Here is a 22,906-nt window from a genome sequence, read left to right on the forward strand (position 1 = left end):
TATATTTTTATTCTTGCTTTTATTACTTTCTCTTCTGTTCTGATGAGTAGTGTTAACGTTGCTTCTTTCTTCATAAGATGGGTTTTTCTTTCATGTAAAGATCACAAGAGCTTGATATATTAGAAAAATTATATATATTTGTTAAAATATATTTATACATATTTTGTGAAGTTGATGAATGTTACTTAACCATTGTATGACTTGGACAAAATACTTGATCCCCCTACATTTGGTTTACTTAGCTGTGAAATTTGGCAGTTTCATTCATTCATCCATTCATTTCACTGTTATTTACTAGAGCCATACTCTGTACCAGGCCCTGTGCAGACTGTGTGTTCAAAGATGAGCAATGCAGACATGGTCTAGCTTTTCCCTAGGTACTTTCTAAACTGGTAGACCATAGTGAAAATATATATATATATATATTTGACTCATACTGGGCACACAGTAATCTTATTACCATTATTATCATCATATTACCACTGAAATACCTAGACATTTTGTCTAAAAATATTTAAATATCTAAATTATAAATATCTAATTGTTAATAGTACAATCAAAATGCTAAATAAAATCTCTCCTATGATATTATTACTCTATCTTAACTGGATTGTCACAGATTTTGTTTGAATTTAGGAAAACAATATAATACCTTGAGTACTTTTTAATTAAAACTACAATGAAATAACCTGATGTGTGATTTGCTTTTTTATGTTAGAACACACTGAATAAATAATATAGAGAAGATTATCATTTTTCTTTCAATAATCATATCTTTGGTTAATAAAACACTTCTTTTTGTGATAAATTATTTTCTTTGCTATTATTTCAGTTACATTTTTTTTTTCCTCTTCTCATTACTAGGTTGGTCACACCAAGGTCACATCTTTGGAGCCAAGAATACTGTTCAGTAATAGTCCTCAAGGCTTAACAACTTGGAGGAAAGCCATATTACACAATGTAGGAAAAAACCATGCTTATTTCAAGGTACTATAGAATTTTGGTCATTTCTTATTTGAATCAGATCATATTATGATCTGATTCAATTTGTTGGTGCCATGAATTCTATCAGAGTAATGCTTTATTACCTATGAATAGATTTATACTAATTTTAGGTGTTATATAAGAATTTTCTGAGTACATTTTATCTCGGTTCATCCTTTTAAATGATTCGTAAGAATCATTTTCTCACTCCCTTATTTAATTATTCCCTTTCTTCTTATCTACTCCAGTTTTTACTTTCAGTTATTGGATTGCATTGAAAAAATGTTTAAATGTTTTAAATATACATTATAATTAATTTTACACTTTATATTTAGTTATGTGCTTTTCCTTTTCTCTTCATTTACAGGACTGTTATAATAGCTACTGGGACCTAGATGGAGGCCATTCTGAAACTAGTCTGTTTATAATTGTTACTCCTTATTTAAATGGAGGGAGGGAATAAGAGGTGATAGAGTTGTTTTGTTTTTGCTAAAACAATACATTAAACACCACCCCAAATAGTGGTATTAGAGGTTAGCATTTAAGATTTTTATTCAAGCTTTATATTAGCATGTCTTTTTGTGCCCAAATTAATTCTTGCCAAAATAAACAAATGAAGAAATCTTTTTCTACTCTGCTGGTTTCATAATTTGTTCTTACCTGGATAGTCTATTGTCCTCTTCCCCAAAATATTTTCACCAATTTGCCTTTAAATTATTCTGACTTTAAGAATGGTAGATAGGTTTAAATTGACCTCTAACAAAGCACAACCAAAAACCTTATGACTTTTTGAAGATGAAAGTAATATCTTAGATATTAGACATTCTGTCAAGGAGATGATAAAGAAGAGATTACTTCAGCATCCTGCATCTCCACTAAATTGCTTATAGTTTTCAGTATCAGGGAAAGGAAAACTATCAAAGCTGTATGTAGAATGTTGTCATGGTATGTATCTCAAAATATATCTCAATCTTCTCAATTTTGCAGTACTAATTAGTCCAACCACTATGGAAAGTTGTACAGAGGTTCCTCAAAAGCCTAGGAATGGTGGACCTATCATGTGATCCAGCTATCCCACTCCTTGGTATTTATCCAAAAGAACTAAAATCAGCATACTATAGTGGTACATGCATATCAATGTTTATAGCAGCAAAATTTAAAACAGCCAAGTTATAGAACCAGTGTAGAGGTCCCTCAATAGAAGATTGGCTAAAGAAAATGTGGTTTCTATACATAGTGGTGTTTTACTTGACCAGAAAGAGGAATGAAATTTTATCATTTGCTGGTAAATGGACAGAACTGGAGAACAATATGCTGAGTGAAATAAGTCAGATATAAAAAAAATCAAGGGTTGAATGTTTTCTTTTATGTGGAAGCTGGAGAAATAAGGAATTTACAAAGGGAGGATCTCATGAAGATAGAAGGGAGAAGAGTTGGGTAGAGGATGGAGAACAAGGAACAGGGAAGAGGGAGGGGAAGGGGCAGAAAGTACAGTATGAAATTAACCAAACTATGCCATGTGTATGTATGAATATATTACAATTAATTTCACTTTTATGTATAACTGCAATTCATCAATTAAAAAAATGGATTTTTAAAAAGAAAAAAATTTGTGGTCTTGAAAGCACTCCATTTTGAATTGGAAGGTGCCACCACTGAACGTTCTTTTTGCTGAATGAGGGCTGCAATTCCTTGTTGTAGTCCAAGATATTTGTGTTTGATATTTTCAGTCAACATTACAATACCTTATTTCCTATGCCCAGTGGTGTGGATACTTTCATGAGAAAGCTTTGAAGCAATAATTTTAGGGATAATGTAGCATTTCTATACATTTTTAATTATAGATTTGTGACCAGAGTCTTTTGCCTCCCATTAATATTATTCCATCACAAGGAATAATTCCATTTGGAGGAATAACTGTTCTTGATATCTCCTATACACCCACTGAGGCAGAAAAATTTGATACAAGAGTAAAGGTATGTTTGTCTATATGTTTCTCTCTCTATATATATATATGTGTGTTTTTGTACCTTTTATATATCTATGTGAGTTTGTTTGGCTCTTTAAAATATGTACAGTACTAGGTTATAGTATGTAAAATGTGTACACATTTACTTTCAGAAAAACTATTTTAAATTTCTTCTATTGGGAATGGAGTTTAAAGTTAACGACACTAAAGGTCAAAATTTAAAATTTCTATGATTATTTTAGAAATTCAATTAGCTCTAAAATGTGTAGTTTTTAGAAATATAAAAAAGCAACCTTACATAAATAATCTAATATAAAGTTGGATAGCAGAACTTGGAGAGAATTTGCAGAAAATATTTCTGATGAAAGTTGTTAATGGAAATTTCTACTTGAAATCAATACCTTCCATTAATATGGGACACTTTCACAGGAAATTGTAATATTTGGCATCTCTTGAGTTTTGACAAATCCTCAGTAGTCATAGAGAAAGGATGGCCTTTTTCATGGCATTACTTGGGTTGCTTAAGGGGGAAAAAAATCAATGATGGGATGCTAATTGATAACTATGAATCGTATGCAAATCCAATGCAATGTTAACATCTGTATTTTATTACACACATAAATTGTTTTACTGCTTTATTTTATAGGAATTATGTAAATGAAGTTATTAACTTAATTTTAAACACTTCTCTAAGTGCTCTTTAGACAAAATATACAGGACCAGTTTATGTAAAATTTTATTCAGTTACAAAACTCAAGGAATAGAATTTTTTTTTACCTTCAATTCAGTTATCAGATGTGTGCATTTACTCACCTTAAAAACATAATATAAGGATGGTGGAATGAGACAGACATTATAACCCTATATACATGTATGATTATACTACTGGTGTGACTCAGCACCATGTACAGTCAAGAGGAATCAGAAGTTGTGGTCTATTGGTGTGCAGTGTGTCAAAATGCATTCTACTGTCACATATACCAATTAGAACAATTCGAAAAAACAATATGTACACTATCATCAGATGGAAAGGAGTAGTTTTAGACACATCTTCCACTTTATCTCTCAATTTACCATAGCAATTTATGACTAAGTATTCTGTAGCCTAAAGTAATGAGCACTGATTTGCCTGACCCTAAAATAAATAACCTAAGAATGTTATCTTATTTTTATAAATAAATGTGTTGAAAGACATTTATAAATTTATATATTGTGATATGTGATCTGAGTCTTGGGAAGAATATTTTTAAATAATATTCTGGCAAAAATAAAAAATAAGAAATTTATTAAAATTCTGCATTTTAGAGGATTATGCTTTTATTTTTAAACAAATCTTACTTTTTTAATATTATGAGTTTTATTTATTCTTCCATTTAACATTCACATTATACATCAGTCTCTTTTGTAGATGCTAAAGATACAATGTTGAACAAGATAATCAGGGTTATTGATTTTGAAGAGTTTACAGTTTGGGGGATGCACAAAGGCAATAATTAAATTATGAATTATGAAAATATATTGTAGCAAATACTGAGATGGAAAAATGCAACAGGAAAAGAGAGACAGGAGAGTATACAGCCCAGGCTTAATATATGCAGCAGGGCTTCTAGGGGAAGATACATCTAAAAGACTCCTAAGTTTGAGAATCAGCCAGATTAAAAGGTTGATAATGGAATAGAGAAGAAGAGGAAAGAATATTTAAGGAACTAGAGATAGCATGTGTTCAGACTTGGGGAAGAGATGGAGCTGCAAGACATATATGAGAAACTTAAAGTTTAGCATGATTGGATTTATAGACTACCTGGATGATAGTAGGTGAAAGACAGACTTAGAGATCTGTGTGAGTTTTAGGTCATACAGGGCCCTTAGCAACATTAAGAAATACAGGCTTCATCTTAAGAGGTAGAGTTTTAACTGTGAGGATTTCACAATGATATTTGCTGATAAGATTGATTGCAGAGTTATTAATCTGATGAACATGTCCACATAAGAAAAATCCAGTGTTCTCGGTTTTTCAGAAAGTGTCAGAAAATCAGATTCTAGACAAATTCTAGTCAAATTAAGGAGATTAATGCTTAGGGCTTGGTGATTGAAAAGGGATCACATAAGTGAGGGGGGTAAATCAAGGGTGAGGCAGATGGTGGCAACATTCAGTTCAAAACAGAATGACAAAATAGTAGCAGATTTTATAGGGAAATGCTTATTTGAGTTTGTGGCAACTTTCAGATCACAGAGATGCCTAATATAATGTCAGTCACACACACTGTCCGTATTAGTCTGAAGGCTAAGGATTAATCTTAGTGACGGCAGAGAATTTCTCTAATGTCTTTGTGAGGATGCAGATGAGTATAAGTGGACCAAATATATATCATTATGTGAGAAGTTAGAATGATAAACTTCAGAAGAAGTTGAATGAGGGGAATATAGAGACAGATGAATTAGGGCTGCTCAAGGGATCATAATCCATCACAGGCTTGAAATTCTCTCTTGATATTCAGAAACTATTGGCTTTGAAAAGGAGTGAGAAAGGGATGAGGGGATTATGAGGAAAAGAAAGATGAATGAATGTATATTTTCAGAGGCTGTGTATTTATGAAGGGTGATATTGTCCAAGGGGAATTTTAAGTCTCTGGAGACGAGAGGGTCAAGGGGCCAGTGGGCTAAGGGTGATGAATGAGTTAAAGCAGTTAGATGAAAAGAATAATGGGGGAAGTGAGTAAAAGGAAGCCATGAATGTTAAGACTTAAAAATGAGGTTAATCAATGAAAAGCATGTCAATTTGTAATTTCCTTTGAATCATTAAGTTATACTACTTATGATTTTAGTGTAATATTATATGTATTGTATACTCTTTCTATGGGAAGAAATATATTTCACTTGGTCTCCTGTTGTTTTTTTTTAAATTTTGAATAATACATTGAGATTAAATTTTAAAAAAGTGTTACAGAGTTACAATAAGATCTAGTTAAATGGGTAAAACTCTATAAAGTCAAATTCACAAGCCATCAACTGATCCCATTTGAGATAGTTTTTAATTATTGAATACTCTTAGGAGTATCAGTTCTGCAAAACAAATATAAGTGCTGGAATAAGTTTGCACATTTATATAATGTCACTATTATTTAAATTATAAACCTTTATGTAAATGCCAGGAAATTCTTCAGCAGTATATGATTATATTTTAATGTGGTTTCTACAATGTGTTATATTTCTCTTAAATAAGGTTGCTATTCACCATGCAAATATGCTAGACCTTAGGATTGGTGGATCTGTTGAGATTGCTAATATTGAAATAAAGCCGGTGAGTATATTGCCCATTTGTGTGATCAGTTTTTAAGTGTGGTGACTTTTATTTGTTATATATCCTAAATCAACTCATTTATGTTTAAAAATATTTTACTCTGAAGTAAGTTGACATATAAAAATTAACTTAGATTATATATGTAAATGATGTAATAAAATATTGAAAGAATTTTTAAGAACTCACCATTGAACTAGGTATTAGAATGTTGCCATTATGGTTAAAATCACCTGTAGTCTTCATTGTGATCCTATCTATCATAACAGATGATCACTTTCCTATAATGATCATGTGTAAATTGCCTTAGCTATTTATTAGTTTGTTCATTTTTGAGCTTTACAAATAAGCCTGTTTGTAGTTGCTATTAATTGAATATTGTATTTAAACATTCATTTAAGTTGTAACTGTATGTTATTCATTGTCATTGCTGCCTAATTGTTCCTTGTGTATATATACTATAGTTTATATACTTGTTCTGTTGTCCATCCAATCAGGTGTTTCTTGTTGTTGTTGTTAATAAAGCTACTGTAGCTGTGACCATTTATATATTATGAAATATGTATACAAGGGCTTCTGTAGGAATAGAGTTCCTGAGACACAGAATTTGTACAGGTTTGGATTCTCAAAATCATTTCTGAAATTTCTTCTTTAGTTGCCATTGCCCCACATTTCATTGCTCTACAAATTGGATTGCCAGATTTAAACTTTTGCCAATCAATTGAGTATAAAATGATATCACATTGTGGTCTCGATTTACATTTTCTGATCTACAGGCAAATTTATTTCTGAAATTATTGTCTGTACATCAATACTGTTTTGTGCTACAGTTGATAGAGTGCACAAACACACACACACACACACACACACACACACACACACACATACACACATCCCTTTTTCTCCTAGCCAGTCCTTCAAGAATATGATCTGGTGTTTTCTAACCAAAGAAGCTTTCTTTGATTCTTCAAAGCAGGCCTGCATGCTCCTCCTTCATTGCGACATTTATTAGATGTTATGAATATAAATATACATATTTATTATATTTTATTAATAGAACTCTGGAAACATCTCCATCATAACTGTTTTCATATTATTCTTGGGTGACCTGTACTTTTTTTTTTTTTTTTTTTTTAGAGTATATTATATTTCTATTTCATTTATTGTTACTGCATTAAAACTGTTTTTTAAACTTTTTAACGCCAAAGATGTTTGTATATCTGACCTAAGTCAAGTACTGATATGATCCCATCAGGACTTTTGCTTCTGTTTCTGTTTTAAGTAAACCTAGGAACATTTGAGACTTTTAAACAAAAAATAAATATCAATTGAAATTTAAAAAAAAACACCTTCAATTTTCAGAAAGTTATTTAGTTTTCTTAAGGTAGAGCTCATCTATTAGGCATGGAGGCAGGAAATTTTTTTTTTTACGTTTACATAGGGCAATGATGTTTATTTTTTTTCCCTTCCCCCCCACCCCTCCCACCCCTCCTACCCCTCTTTTCCCTCTATACAGTCCTTCTTTCCTTCATTCTTACCGCTCTCCTTATCCCTAACCCTAAACCTAACCCTAAACCTAATGCTAACCCCTCCCACCCCCCATTATATGTCCTCATCCGCTTATCAGCGAGATCATTCGTCCTTTAGTTTTTTGAGATTGGCTTATCTCACTTAGCATGATATTCTCCAATTTCGTCCATTTGCCTACAAATGCCATAATTTTATCATTCTTCATTGCGGAGTAATATTCCATTGTATAAATATGCCACAGTTTCTTTATACATTCATCAACTGAAGGGCATCTAGGTTGGTTCCACAATCTGGCTATGGTGAATTGAGCAGCAATGAACATTGATGTGGCTGTATCTCTGTAGTATGCTGATTTTAAGTCCTTTGGGTATAGGCCAAGGAGTGGGATAGCTGGGTCAAATGGTGTTTCCATTCCAAGCTTTCTGAGGAATCTCCACACTGCTTTCCAGAGTGGCTGCACTAATTTGCAACCCCACCAGCAATGTATGAGTGTTCCTTTTTCACCACATCCTCGCCAACACCTATTGTTGCTAGTATTCTTGATAATCGCCATTCTAATTGGGGTGAGATGAAATCTTAGGGTAGTTTTGATTTGCATTTCCCTTATTACTAGGGATGTTGAACATTTCTTCATATATCTGTTGATTACTTGTACATCTTCTTCTGTGAAGTGTCTGTTCATTTCCTTAGACCATTTGTTGATTGGATTATTTGTATTCTTTGTGTAGAGTTTTTTGAGTTCTTTATAGATTCTGGAAATTAGCGCTCTATTTGAGGTATGGTTGGCAAAGATATTCTCCCACTCCGTAGGCGCTCTCTTCACATTTCTGATAGTTTCCTTTGCTGAGAGAAAACTTTTTAGTTTGAATCTATCCCAGTTGTTGATTCTTGCTTTTATTTCTTGTGCTATGGGAGTCCTGTTAAGGAAGTCTGATCCTAAGCCAACAAGTTGAAGATTTGAACCTACTTTTTCTTCTATAAGATGCAGGGTCTCTGGTCTGATTCCGAGGTCCTTGATCCATTTTGAGTTGAGTTTTGTGTAGGGTGAGAGATAGGGGTTTAATTTCATTCTATTGCATATGGTTTTCCAGTTTTCCCAGCACCATTTGTTGAAGAGGCTATCTTTCCTCCATTGCATATTTATGGCACCTTTGTCTAATATGAGAAAATTGTATTTATTTGGGTTTGTGTCCATGTCCTCTATTCTGTACCATTGATCTACCTGTCTATTTTGGTACCAATACCATGCCGTTTTTGTTACTATTGCTTTGTAGTAGAGTTGAAGATCTGGTATTGCAATACCCCCTGCTTCGCTCTTGCTACTGAGGATTGCTTTAGCTATTCTAGGTTTTTTATTCTTCCAGATGAATTTCATAATTGCTTGCTCTATTTCTGCAAGGTACATCATTGGGATTTTAATTGGAATTGCATTGAATCTGTATAGCACTTTAGGTAGTATAGCCATTTTGACAATATTAATTCTGCCTATCCAGGAACATGGGAGATCTTTTCATTTTCTAAGGTTTTCTTGAATTTCTTTCTTTAGTGTTCTGTAGTTCTCATTGTAGAGGTCTTTCACCTCTTTTGTGAGATTGATTCCCAAGTATTTTATTTTTTTTGAGGCTATTGTGAATGGGGTAGTTTTCCTAATTTCTCTTTCTGAAGATTCATCACTTATGTATAAAAATGCATTGGATTTATGAGCATTGATCTTATATCCTGCTATTTTACTGAATTCACTTATGAGTTCTAAAAGTTTTCTGGTGGAATTTCCAGATTCCTCTAAATATATAATCATGTCATCAGTGAACAGGGATAGTTTGAGTTCTTCTTTTCCTATTCGTATCCCTTTAATTTCTTTGGTTTGTCTGATTGCTCTGGCTAGAGTCTCAAGGACGATGTTGAATAGAAGCGGTGAAAGAGGGCATCCCTGCCTTGTTCCAGTTTTTAGGGGGAACGCTTTCAGTTTTTCACCATTTAGAATGATATTAGCCATGGGCTTAGCGTAGATTGCCTTTATAATGTTAAGTAATGTTCCCACTACACCAATTTTTTCTAGTGTTTTGAGCATGAAGGGATGCTGTATTTTATCGAATGCTTTTTCTGCATCTATTGAAATAATCATGTGATTCTTAACTTTAAGTCTGTTGATATGGTGAATGACATTTATTGATTTCCGAATGTTGAACCAACCTTGCATCCCTGGGATAAAACCCACTTGATCGTGGTGCACTATCTTTTTAATATATATTTGTATGCGATTTGCTAAAATTTTGTTGAGAATTTTTGCATCGATGTTCATTAAGGATATTGGTCTGAAATTTTCTTTCCTCGATGTGTCTCTGTCTGGTTTAGGTATCAGGGTGATATTGGCTTCATAGAACGAGTTTGGGAGGGTTCCCTCCTCTTCTATTTCATGGAATAGTTTGAGAAGTATTGGAATGAGCTCTTCTTTAAAGGTTTTGTAGAACTCGGCTGAGAACCCATCTGGTCCTGGACTTTTCTTTGTTGGTAGGCTTTTGATGACCTCTTCTATTTCATTGCTTGAAATTGGTTTATTTAAGTTGTGTATGTCCTCCTCGTTCAGTTTAGGTAATTCATATGTCTCTAGAAATTTGTTGATGTCTTCGAGGTTTTCTGTTTTGTTGGAGTATAGATTTTCGAAATAGCTTCTAATTATATTTTGTATTTCACTCGTGTCTGTTGTGATGTTTCCTTGTTCATTCCGAATTTTAGTAATTTGAGTTTTCTCCCTCTTTCTCTTTGTTAGTGTGGCTAAGGGTTTATCAATTTTGTTTATTTTTTCAAAGAACCAACTATTTATTTTGTTAATTTTTCCAATTGTTTCTTTTGTTTCAATTTTGTTGATTTCGGCTCTGATTTTAACTATTTCCTGTCTTCTACTACTTTTGGTATTGGTCTGCTCTTCTTTTTCTAGCGCTTTGAGCTGTAGTGTTAAGTCGTTTATTTGTTGATTTCTACTTCTTTTTTTGAATGCACCCCATGAAATAAATCTTCCTCTAAGTACTGCTTTCATAGTGTCCCAGAGATTTTGATATGATGTGTCTTTGTTCTCGTTTACTTCTAAGAATTTTTTTATTTCCCTCCTGATGTCTTCTGTTATCCATTCATCATATAATAGTGTATTATTTAATCTCCAGGTATTGGAGAAGTTTCTGTTTTTTATTCTGTCATTTATTTCTAATTTCAATCCATTATGATCTGATAGAGTACAAGGTAGTATCTCTATCTTCTTGTATTTGCTAACAGTAACTTTGTGGCATAAAATATGGTCTATTTTAGAGAAGGATCCATGTGCTGCTGAGAAGAAGGTGTATTCATTCTTTGTTGGATGGTATATTCTATATATGTCCGTTAAGTCTAAATTGTTGATTGTGTTGTTGAGATCTATAGTTTCTTTATTCAATTTTTGTTTGGACGATCTATCCAGTGGTGAGAGAGGTGTGTTAAAATCGCCTAGTATTATTGTGTTGTGGTCTATTTGATTTCTGGAATTGAGAAGGATTTGTTTGACGTACGTGGATGAGCCAATGTTCGGGGCATAGATATTTATGATTGTTAAGTCTTGCTGATTTATGCTTCCCTTAAGCAGCATGTAATGTCCTTCTTTATCCCTTCTGACTAGTTTTGGTTTGAAGTCCACATTATCTGAAATGAGGATGGATACTCCAGCTTTTTTGCTGTGTCCGTGTGCATGGTATGTTTTTCCCCATCCTTTCACCTTTAGTCTATGGGTGTCTCTTTCTATGAGATGAATCTCTTGCAGGCAGCATATTGTTGGATTTTTCTTTTTAATCCAATCTGCCAGTCTGTGTCTTTTGATTGATGAATTCAGGCCATTGACATTCAGGGTTATTATTGTGATATGATTTGTATTCCCAGTCAATTGACTCATATTTGTTTTTGACATGATTTGGTTTCTCCTTTATTTGGCTATTCCTTTAGGCTAGCGCCTCCTGTTGCTGATTTGCATCGTTGTTTTTCATCTCTTCCTCATGGAATATTTTGCTGAGAATGTTCTGTAATGCTGGCTTTCTTTTTGCAAATTCCTTTAGCTTTTGTTTATCATGGAAGGATCTTATTTCATCGTCAAATTTGAAGGTAAGTTTTGCTGGGTATAAGATTCTTGGTTGGCATCCATTTTCTTTCAGGGCTTGGTATATGTTGTTCCAGGCCCTTCTAGCTTTTAGGGTCTGAATTGAAAAATCTGCTGATATTCTTATTGGTTTCCCTCTGAATGTAATTTGATTCTTTTCTCTCGCGGCCTTTAAAATTCTGTCTTTATTTTGTATGTTAGGTATTTTCATAATAATGTGCCTTGGTGTGGGTCTGTTGTAATTTTGTATGTTTGGAGTTCTATAAGCCTCTTGTACTTGGTTTTCCATTTCATTCTTCAGATTTGGGAAATTTTCTGTTATTATTTCATTGAATAGATTGTTCATTCCTTTGGTTTGTTTCTCTAAGCCTTCCTCAATTCCAATAATTCTTAAATTTGGCCTTTTCATGATATCCCATAATTCTTGTAGATTCTGTTCATGATTTCTTACCATCTTTTCTGTTTGGCCAACTTTGCTTTCAAGGTTAAATAATTTGTCTTCAATGTCTGAGGTTCTGTCTTCCAGGTGTTCTATCCTATTGGTTATGCTTTCTATGGAGTTTTTAACTTGGTTTATTGTTTCCTTCATTTCAAGTATTTCAGTTTGTTTTTTTTTTCAGTATCTCTAACTCTTTATTGAAATGATCTCTTGCTTCCCGTATTTGCTCTTTTAACTGTTGATTGGTGTGATCATTTAATGCCTGCATTTGCTCTTTCATCTCCTCCTTCAATGCCTGCATTTGCTCTTTCATCTCCTCATTAGCTTCCCTGATCGTTTTAATTACGTACATTCTGAACTCCCTTTCTGACATTTCTTCTGCTGTGCTGTCATTGGGTTTTATTGATGTAGTATCTAGGTTTGTTTGGGACATTTTCTTCCCTTGTTTTCTCATATTGGTCAGCTCTCAGTGGGACCCTGAGATATTGCAGTTTTCCGCTATTGGCTTATAGTGTCCCGGTAGATTTCCATCAGGCCTTCAGTAGCCTGATGTCTTGGAGGAATCTGATAAAGCAGCGCATCCGAAGAAAACTGCCCCTAGCCCCCTACTGGTTCCACGGTTTGGAACTGGTTCTGTGCGGAAATGCTCTCACTGTGGGCCTGCACCGTGCAGCTGGCCGTGTGGGAGGAGCCCACTGCCGGAATGTGGAAGGCTACCTTGGGAAGACTCTAGCTGTCCTGCCTGGCTCCGATAAGCCACCTCTATCTGGGCCTGCCACCCGGGCCGAACTTTACCCAGTGGGCAGACTCACCTGTGGCTCTATTTCAGTCCGAGTCTCTCAATGCCTCCCCTTCTTAACTCCTGAGTTCTGGAGCGACTGGGGGTGCAGTCACCCTCTAGGCCGCCATCTTGGATCGCCCTGTGAAGAGAGCCTGCGACCGGAGTGGGCAGAGCTGCCTGAAGAGTTCTCTGGCTGCCCTGCCCTGATCCCAGAGGCTGCTTGCGGATCGAAGCTCTCCGTTGGTTCGGGGACTTGTGGCTGGTTCTATGTAGAAAACCTCTCACTGGGCGGTCTGGTCTGAGAAGCTAGACTTGAAAGGCACCTCCCACTGCAGGGGTCCAGGCTACTTGGGGAGGTGTCTGGCTGCCCTATCCTGGTCCCTGGAGCTGCTTGTGTGCCGGAGTACATTGCGCTGCAGTGGCTCCGGGACTCGGAGCTTGTTCTGGTCAGAAAGGCTCTCACTAGCGGGCCAGTTCCGTTCTGAGAACCTGGAGAAGCTGGCTGTGTGGGCGGGGCCCACCGCCGGAGTGCGCAGGGCTGCCTGTGGATGACTCTAGCTGCCCTGCCCGGCTCCGATAAGCCACCTCTATCTGGGCCTGCCACCCAGGCCGAGCTTTACCCAGTGGGCAGACTCACCTGTGGCTCTATTTCAGTCCGAGTCTCTCAATGCCTCCCCTTCTTAACTCCTGGGTTCTGGAGCGACTGGGGGTGCAATCTCCCTCTAGGCCGCCATCTTGGATTGCCCCCGACCTGTACTTTTGATTTTGTGTTCTACTCATACCACAACACTTAGCACTAAACTAAAGCAAGCAGCAGTTGATGATTAAAGAGGTGATGTGGCTGCCTCAGGTAGAGCCTTACTTCTATTCTGTCCTTTAATGGCATCACCAAAATTCTAATGTCTGGTTTTAATTTATAATTTTTTGCCCTCTATTACTTAGTGATGAAGGCATGATAAATCCAGACTGACAGATACTAAGTTAGCTTGTCCAAGGCTGTGGTGGTTCCTGAAGATCAAATCCAGTGGTTTCCAGAGTGTTTTATTCCATTGCTATAATATCCCTTTTTGAAAAATATTAGATAATATTGAGTCTTCTATTTCTTTATTTCTTCATTCTAAAGTCATTTGGTGCATACTTTACATGTTATAGTACAGTTTAATGATTTATGGGACTTTGGATTACTATGTTTATCAAAATGTCCTTAATATTTTGGATTTTAGATGTAGTTGCCTCTTAAAAATTGTATTTTAGCATTACCAGATATTTTCAACAATGCACTAAGGGCTATTTAATTGATATGTGTCTTAATAACAATTTGGAAATTTTATCCAAATTAACATAAAAGCAAGATAAAAATGGGATGAGAGGAGTGATTTTTTTAAAAAATACATACAAAGGATCAAATTTTCATTATCCACTTTGGACTTTATAAATTTTTATATGTAGAATTTTACATGGGTTAACACTTTAATTGAAGTTACTAGTAGCCAATTGACCTTAACATAGTATTCTCCTCAATATTACAGTACTCTTGGCTCAATTTCCTTTTAATGTTCTATGTAATTCTTTTGCTAAAGAATTGTACGGAATCTATAATAATTCTGCCATATGGAGGAATCTTCAGAGTTCTGTGGTATAGGTACATACTTGGTATAAGAGCTGAAGTTCAGATATATTTGATAAGCATTCCTTATCATATTTAAGGTAGGTGTCAGATGCTAAAGATACAAAAATGAATCAGCTCTTCAGTAGGAGATTTGAGTAATATAAAAAGACTATGTGATCTCACAATGTAAGTCAGTATAAGGAACAGAAGTGGTCATGAGCACAGTGTGCTTAATTGTGGTATATCTAACTGGAGTTTGATCAATATATAACATTTTATTAGGCAATTAATAGTTAGGGAAGAACCTTCCTGGCAGAAGAGACACCACAAGTAAGACACAGAAAGGTGAAACATCAGTTGCTGGTTAGAAATGACAAGTCATGTAGCTTGCTGAAATATTAAGTACTAGGGTGAAAGTGGAGCTAGTTGAGGCTATGACATGACTCAGGGAAGGTCAGGAGGAGTTTTATGGCCTTGCTAACGAGTTTATACATTGTCCTGTAGATGGTGGGAGACCATCAGATTTTAAGACAGGCAGTGAAGTGATCAGACTATCAATTAGTTTAATAATGACTTAGTTATATAGAGAAGAATTTGAGAAATTTAAAATCTGGAAACTAAATGAAAAGTGACAAGTTACTCATTTCATCCAGTTAAAATAAGGGTGAGAGGTGAAGAAGGATACAGAATTAATGGAGTGTGGTAATTGATTACATATACAATATGGAAAGAGGAAGAAAAGAGTGACTAATTTTTGTAGAGTTTTACTTTGACGTTAATTTCCTTAATAAATATAAAAACATAATTTTGAGTTTATATTTTTCATAAGCCATTACTATGCTTTCTAATGATTGTTTCTTTTTAAATTTTAGAATGTATTTAATTTCAGTGGCACCTATGTTGGTGCTACCCAAATTATTCCCTTTGTAATAAAAAACAAAAGTATAACACGTGCCACAGTGGACTTTGATCTAAAACACTTTCCAGATTTTTCAGTGGATTTTAAGGAAAAATCAGGTATGCATTTTGTCCTATAGTTGTATTATTGTAAAACAAAATTATTTTAAATTGTCCTAAAGTGCAATTGTTAAATTTTTAAGGCAAGGGCAGTTATTCACACATATTTTTAATGACTCAGTGCTTGCTTTTCTTATACTCTGAGTCACCATTATTGTATTTCTAGAAATATATCAGTTTGAATTGTACAACACTTTGGTGACACATGATATAACTATACTTATTAGTTGACTTAATATAGTAATTTAAGTATTACATATAAGTATTCTATAAATGAAAATAAAACTATTAGTTTTTATTTTTGGTAGTTCTGGGGATTGAACCTAGGGCCTTGAGCATGCTGGGCAAGCACTCTACCACTAAGCTATATCCCCAACCTCTAATTGTTAGTGTTAAATGCTCAAGAATTTTAAGTAAATATCTTTGGAGAGTTCCATCTGTATGTTTATTCATGTAGTAGTTATCTTTATGTTAAATTTGATTTAAACAAAATATGCATTTTTATAAGTGCATTTCATCTGTTTACTCTAGGAGTTGGCAAACGAAGGCCTATGGGCCAAGTCTGGCCTAACACCTGTTTTTTGTAAAGTTTTATTAGAACACAGACACACTCATTTGTATATTTTTAATGACTGCCTTTATGTTATAATGGCAGAGCTGAATACTTGTGATAGAAACCGTATGTCATGTAAAGCCTAAAATATTTACCATCTGGACTCCTACAGAAAGTTTCCTCACCATTGGTTGAATCATTTCTTCTTCAATAAATATTGGTTGAATCCCAATTACAGGCTCCATACTAGACTTTGAGTCTGTGAAGATAAGTGAGACATCTTAAGTGTCCTTAAGAAGTGAACAGTAAGTTTGTGTCAAAATCTCAGCAGTAAACAGATGACTCACTCAGAGGATTTAACTAAAGAGAATTTAATAAAGGAATTATTTATTGAGGTTTGGGAAGGATTAAAAGAAACCAACAAGGGAAGGTAGCTGCAGCCACCTCTAGGCCTGAAGGAGGAAGAAGAAAGCAGATATTATTGTAGTATAGTGGAAGGTGAAACTGTAAGAGGAGCCAATCCAAAGGAGGTACAGTTATAAAGGAATGCAGTCATTGCCAGAACTCCAACCAAGGCAGTGTGGAAGTGGGAGCATAGATATTTGACCTTTCTTTCACCTCCTACCCTGTGATATTTTGCCGGTGCCTTACCAAGATGGAACCCAACTAGGGGCAAAAGAGCAAGGTAGTACATAAATCAGTACATAAGTTGATTTTAATAACAATTAACTATTTACAATAAAATTTATTCTTAAAATGTCCTAAAATTTTTATATTTTTATTTGGTAAATTTTAATAGGTAAATTCTCTTCTTTTACCACTTATTGATTTTCAAAACGATCACTTCAGGATTATTCGGCAGAGTGATTTATGGGAAAGGAAATGTTGAGATACATTTGGGTATGACCTCGCCTTGTCTTTCTGGTCATCTCTTCCATTACAGTAACCATAGGCTGTCTCTGCTGGAGCCATATTGTATTATACATTTCTTTCCACTGAGTTTTCCCTTCTCCTAGGATGATTTCATTCTCTTCTCTTTCTGCTCCCCAAGATGCCACCCTCTTTTATAAACTAGCTTCAACCTCTTGAGTCCTGAGAATCATTAATCCACTCTGCACCCCAGCCAGTTGGTAAAAATAATTTTTTTTTAGCATTGATCCATTAGGACATTGTATAAGTTTTGTTATAGAAATAACCAAATTCTGCCTGGTACCAAAGGAAGCTGTGTACATGTTATCCTATTAGATGGTAAGCTCTATGAAGTTAAAGACCACATTTATAATTTTTGTTTTCTACTAGAGTTGTCCAATATGGTGCTATGGGCTTAATAGTCAATCAGGAAGTATTTATTGAAGCAAGCTTGAATTATTATATTTTATAAGCTGTATGATTATGTATACTCCAAATTTACTTATGAATATTGATTTAAATCATCCATTTAATAGTTTCTGTGTTCTAGATACATATTTGTTCCAGATGGATGTTCTTTGCTATATAATATTTGTATTTTTTACTGTACCACAAATAATACTATTGTTAGTACACACTAAGTGGTTTTTATTTGTTTCTTTGTTTAATAACTTTCCCATCATGCCAGGGGTGAGTGAAATTGAATAGGAACAAGAAAATGAAATAAGTTATTGAATTTTATTTCCAGATAGGGGCAATTGAAATTTGTAGCATTTTAAAATTAATCAGAAAACTTTAGGGAGAAAATACGATTTTTACAGTTGTTTAGATGAGAAGTTCCACCGCAACTTTCATTTGATCATTCAGGAATTTATTTAAGTGGTTATCATTTTTTATCCTGAAGTTTGCATTAGTGTGGTACAATTGTTTCTGTATCATTACCTAATGACTTTTTTCCTGGAATCATTCCATTTTTTAGAAGAAATTTTCTTGTATAAAATTGTCTTTTTAATTATTGATATTATTTAATTGACCTTTCTGAGATCTATTTCAGAGCAGAATGATCATAGTTAACAATAATGTACATTTCATAATAGCTGAGAGTAAATTTCAAATGTCTCATCACAAAAAATAATGAGTAAATGAGGTGATGGATATGTTTTGCTTTGAGGCATCAGAGGAGATCTGAGTCTTGCCTGATCCATCTTCACTGTAAAGGAAGTCTTAGTCTGGGACCTAAGATTCAGTCAATTACTTGATCTTACCCTTTATTCCTTTCCATGTTTATCTGAATATGACTATATTTCTTGAATTTTGGAGGGCCTTTAAATGAATCTATTGTCTCTGATTTTCTGACTGAATGTATGTTGCAAGTCTGGATATCAGTTTTGCTGATTATAATCTTGGCATTAAGAATGATCTTTACCTAGCAACTTCACATAATCCTTCCCAGTTATGTCAGTACTTGCTTATTTTATATGTACTTTTCCTGTCTTATAGGAGAAGTCACAAACCCTACAGTTCCTGGTATGTATTCCTTGGAGTTAGAGGAAAACACATCTATGGAATGTGGCCTAGCATTTTCTCCCAAAGAAGTAAGTTCAGCTTTCTACTACTCATACTACTCAAGAGTAGTGGAATTATAGATAATTCTAGCCAAGAACCTATCAAAGATCACCTAAGTTCTGTGTGTAGTAGCTCTTTTTCTGGTTAGTCAGCATGCCTAGGTATACCACGGAATTCAGTAAAATGATTGCTAGCAGGATCTGAGTATGCTTGCAGAGTCCCTCAAAAGGAACAAAGGACACATACAGGGAGCCTGTGATTGTGTGGTCTTTTGCTATGCTCTCTGGAAAATTCAAGATAATGACACATTGTGCAGGAGAGGAAAAGTTTAAGCTAACCAAAGAAATCCCTTCTACTTAAGCCAGCATGTGCTTTGCACTTATAGTTGAATGGTGTATGCTTAATACTTTACAATCACTACCTGAAATTACCAAAGACATGTTGTAAACATTTGAGAGGGGTTACTATAATATTTGTTTTATATTGTCCCCTTGGTGTTTAGTGATTTTCAAAATAACAAACAAAATCAAAGAAAAACCCAGAAGGAAGGGATACCACTGGCTAAGTTTCAGGAGTAAGCTTTGGTATGCTTTTGCTTCAGAGATTCTAAAATAAAAGTGCCAAGGAGAAAACTTCTCTCTACCCATGCTGTGGAAGGGTATGTTGTTGTATCCTTCCAAAGAAGAATCAAACTTCTATATGATAGTCAGAGTACAAGATGTGTATGTCCAGCTGTTAACAAGTATTCAACAAATCAATGCTTTGTTCTCTAAAAGTGAAAAATAGTGTTGTCAAGGTAATAATAATGATAGTACTTTACTATCTTTAATATTGCATTTTTTTACTAATGTAATTTTTACTGAGATTAAAATGTTATTTTAGGAACAGTGATAGCAATTATTTAGCTCTCAGAAAGAAAAAGTAAAGAGACCTTTAGGACAAGTTCAGGTGTTAGAAAATGTTAAAGATTAAATTTTGTCATTCTTAAGTGTGGTACATCAGTTGGATAAGTTTTGTGGGTTTGTGCACCTGTGATTTACATGAGGTGATATTGTCCTCAAGGTTCATTCTTCTGTTTATTTCAATTTTAGACAAGCACAGTGGAAGACGTAGCAAAGGCTATTTTTCGAACATCAAAACAAATGAAAATCCTTTTATTTTATATTCAACATTAACTATACTCAGATGTATCCTAAACTCTTAATTTTCCATGGGTTTAGTTTAAGGTAATTATTTGTCCTCATTCATGAGTAGTGATATTTAGGTAGATACAATTTTGTAAGGTTGCCTAATTTAGGTTATGAAATATTATCAAAATGTAAATATTATTTAGATTTTTCTTTTATCATTTCAGTGAATGATTTTTTTTGGTACATGAAATATTGTCAAGGTATTTCAATATTTGTTCAGTTAGGCAATATCTTATTGTCTATCTAATTCAGACAAAAAGCTTAATTAACAAAAGTAATGTGGAGAGCTTCAGAGGATATTTATCTTTAAAATTTTATATTTTTTCTGATATCTTCCAAAAGCTACTTTCTTTTTCATGTATCTTAGCCATTTGCATGTTTTGTCAGCATCAACTTATATTTTAATCTCATATATCAATGATGTTCTCTTTCTGATTATTAAAGTTTATTATCACATTTAAATGGGAAATTCATTAGAGCAGAAAGAAAAATAAACAATATTCTGAATTCTAATAATAATGACTACTGGCAATTCTGTGTTCTACTCTTTTGTGGAGGAGTTTTGCATCCATCCTTAGATATTCATCAGTAGCTTTTATTTTGTTTCCCTTTGGTTGTCTTTGTCTGTTTTTGGTGTTCAGGCAATATTAACTCTTTAGAATGAGTTGAAAAGTGGTGTCTGATCTTTCATTTTTGTCATAATTTGTAAGGGATTTGATTAATTCTTCTTTAAATTAGTATATTTCATCATTGAAGTCATCTTTTCCTGGGTTTTTCTTTGTCAGATTTTCAAAAATTCATTCAATGTGTTATCAATTCTATTAGCCTTTTTTAGGTCTACTCAAATTTTCTATTTCTTCTTCAGAAATTTTATCTATGTAATTTCTTGGCATGATGTTATTCTTTTTATTTATCTAAACAAGTAATAATGTCCCTTCTTTCATTCAATATTTTATGAATTTAAGTCATTTCTTTTTATCTTGGTTAGGCTACTTTAAGTTTTGTGAATTTCATTGATATTTTCAAGATCTGACTTCTGATATTGATTTTCTGTATTATTTTTCTTTTTGTTTTATTAATTTTTATTTATTATTTACTTCATTCTATTTGTTTTGGATTTGATTTGCTCTTATGTTTTTATACTTTTAAGTGTAGAATGTTAGGGCATTGACTGGCAATCTTTTTCATTTTTTATATATGCCTATGGCTATTTATTTCCCTCTAAACACTGCTTTACATTTATCTCAAAAGTTTTAATATACTGTTTTCATTTTTATTCATAATAGTGTCCTAAAACTTCTCATATAATTTCTTTTGAACTCATTGATTATTTAGGTGTGCTTAATTTCCACATATCTGTGAATTTATCAAGTTTCATATTGTTACTCCTAATATAATCCTATTGTAGCTAGAAAACACATTGTTACATTTAAGTTAATGTAAAATGATTGTGGGTTGTTTTATTACACTCCATAGATTAATTATGTCAAACCCAAAACAATGAGAGTTGGAAATGATTACATTTGATGTGTTATGTGTTTGTTGGTGCATGTCTGTGTGTGTACATGTGTATGCAATTACTGAAGGAAGGAATTGGTGATTATCTTAAAAATAAACATTGTAGGATGATTTCAAATACATATTGTTATAATTTTTATTTAAAAATCGCTAAATGAAAGGAAACAAAGTAATTTTGCAACATTTAAAATTTTGAAAAATTAAGATACCTCACTCTGCACAATGCTTGCATCTTGTAAGTGCATGGAAGCATTCAGACACACACACACAAAAAGTTCTTAGAACTCATAAATGAATTCAGCGAAGTAGCAGGATATAATATCAACATCCATAAATCAAATGTGTTCTTATACATCAGTGATGAATCAACTGAAAGAGAAATTAGGAAAACTATCCCATTTCACAGTAGCCTCAAAAAATAAAATATTTGAGAATCAATCTAACAAAAGAGGTAAAAGACCTCTACAATGAAAACTACAGAACTCTAAAGAAAGAAATTGAAGACTTCAGAAGATGGAAAGATCTCCCAGGTTCTTGCATAGGCAGAATTAGTATTGTCAAAATGGCCATACTATCAAAAGTGCTATACAGATTTCATGCAATTCCTGTTAAGGTTCCAATGATGTTCTTCAAAGAAATTGAAAAAGCAGTCATGAATTTGATTTGGAAGAGTAAGAGGCCCAGAATAGCCAAATCAATCCTTAGGAAGAAAAGTGAAGCAGGAAGCTTCACAATACCAGACCTTAAATTATACTACAGAGCTAATATAACAAAAATAGCATGGTATTGGCACCAAGACAGCCACAAAAAAACAATGGAACAGAATAGAAGACACAGAGACAAACCGACATAAATACAGTTATCTCATACTAGACAAAGGCACCATGAACATACATTGAAGAAAACATAGCCTCTTCAACAAACGGTGGTAGGAAAACTGGAAATCCATATGTAATACAATGAAATTAAACCCCTATCTCTCACCCTGCACAAAAATCAACTCAAAGTGGATCAAGGGCCTTGGCATTAGACTAGAGACCCTACACCTACTAGAAGAAAAAGTAGACCCAAAGCTCCATCATGTCAACTTAGGAACTGACTTCCTCAACAAGACTTCTAAAACCCAAGAAGTAAAATGAAAAATCAATAAATGGGATGATATCAAACTAAAAAGCTTCTTCATTGCAAAGGAAATGATCAGTAACGTGAAGAGAGAGCCTACAGAATGGGAGAATATCTTTTCCACCTGCCCCTCAGATAGAACATTAATGTCTAGTATATACAAAGAACTCAAAAAACTTAGCACCAAAGGAAAAAAAAAGCAAATAACCCAATCAATAAATGGGCAAAGGAACTGAGAGGTACTTTATAGAAGAAAAAATATGAACCGTCAACAACTATATGAAAAAATGTTCAACATCACTAA

The 22,906-nt window shown here is 33.9% G+C and overlaps 1 protein-coding gene across 1 annotated transcript in view; it reads left to right on the top strand.

Moving 5' to 3' along the window:
• The window catches only part of Cfap47 (cilia and flagella associated protein 47), a 403,733-nt gene that overhangs the window by 52,294 nt on the left and 328,533 nt on the right, over positions 1-22,906 (top strand). The window contains 5 exon segments of the mRNA XM_047535909.1: positions 865-987; positions 2,829-2,960; positions 6,177-6,254; positions 15,600-15,744; positions 18,707-18,801. Coding sequence (XP_047391865.1) covers positions 865-987; positions 2,829-2,960; positions 6,177-6,254; positions 15,600-15,744; positions 18,707-18,801 — 573 coding nt within the window.

Source organism: Sciurus carolinensis, chromosome X, assembly GCF_902686445.1.
Source record: "Sciurus carolinensis chromosome X, mSciCar1.2, whole genome shotgun sequence".
Lineage (NCBI taxonomy): Eukaryota > Metazoa > Chordata > Mammalia > Rodentia > Sciuridae > Sciurus > Sciurus carolinensis.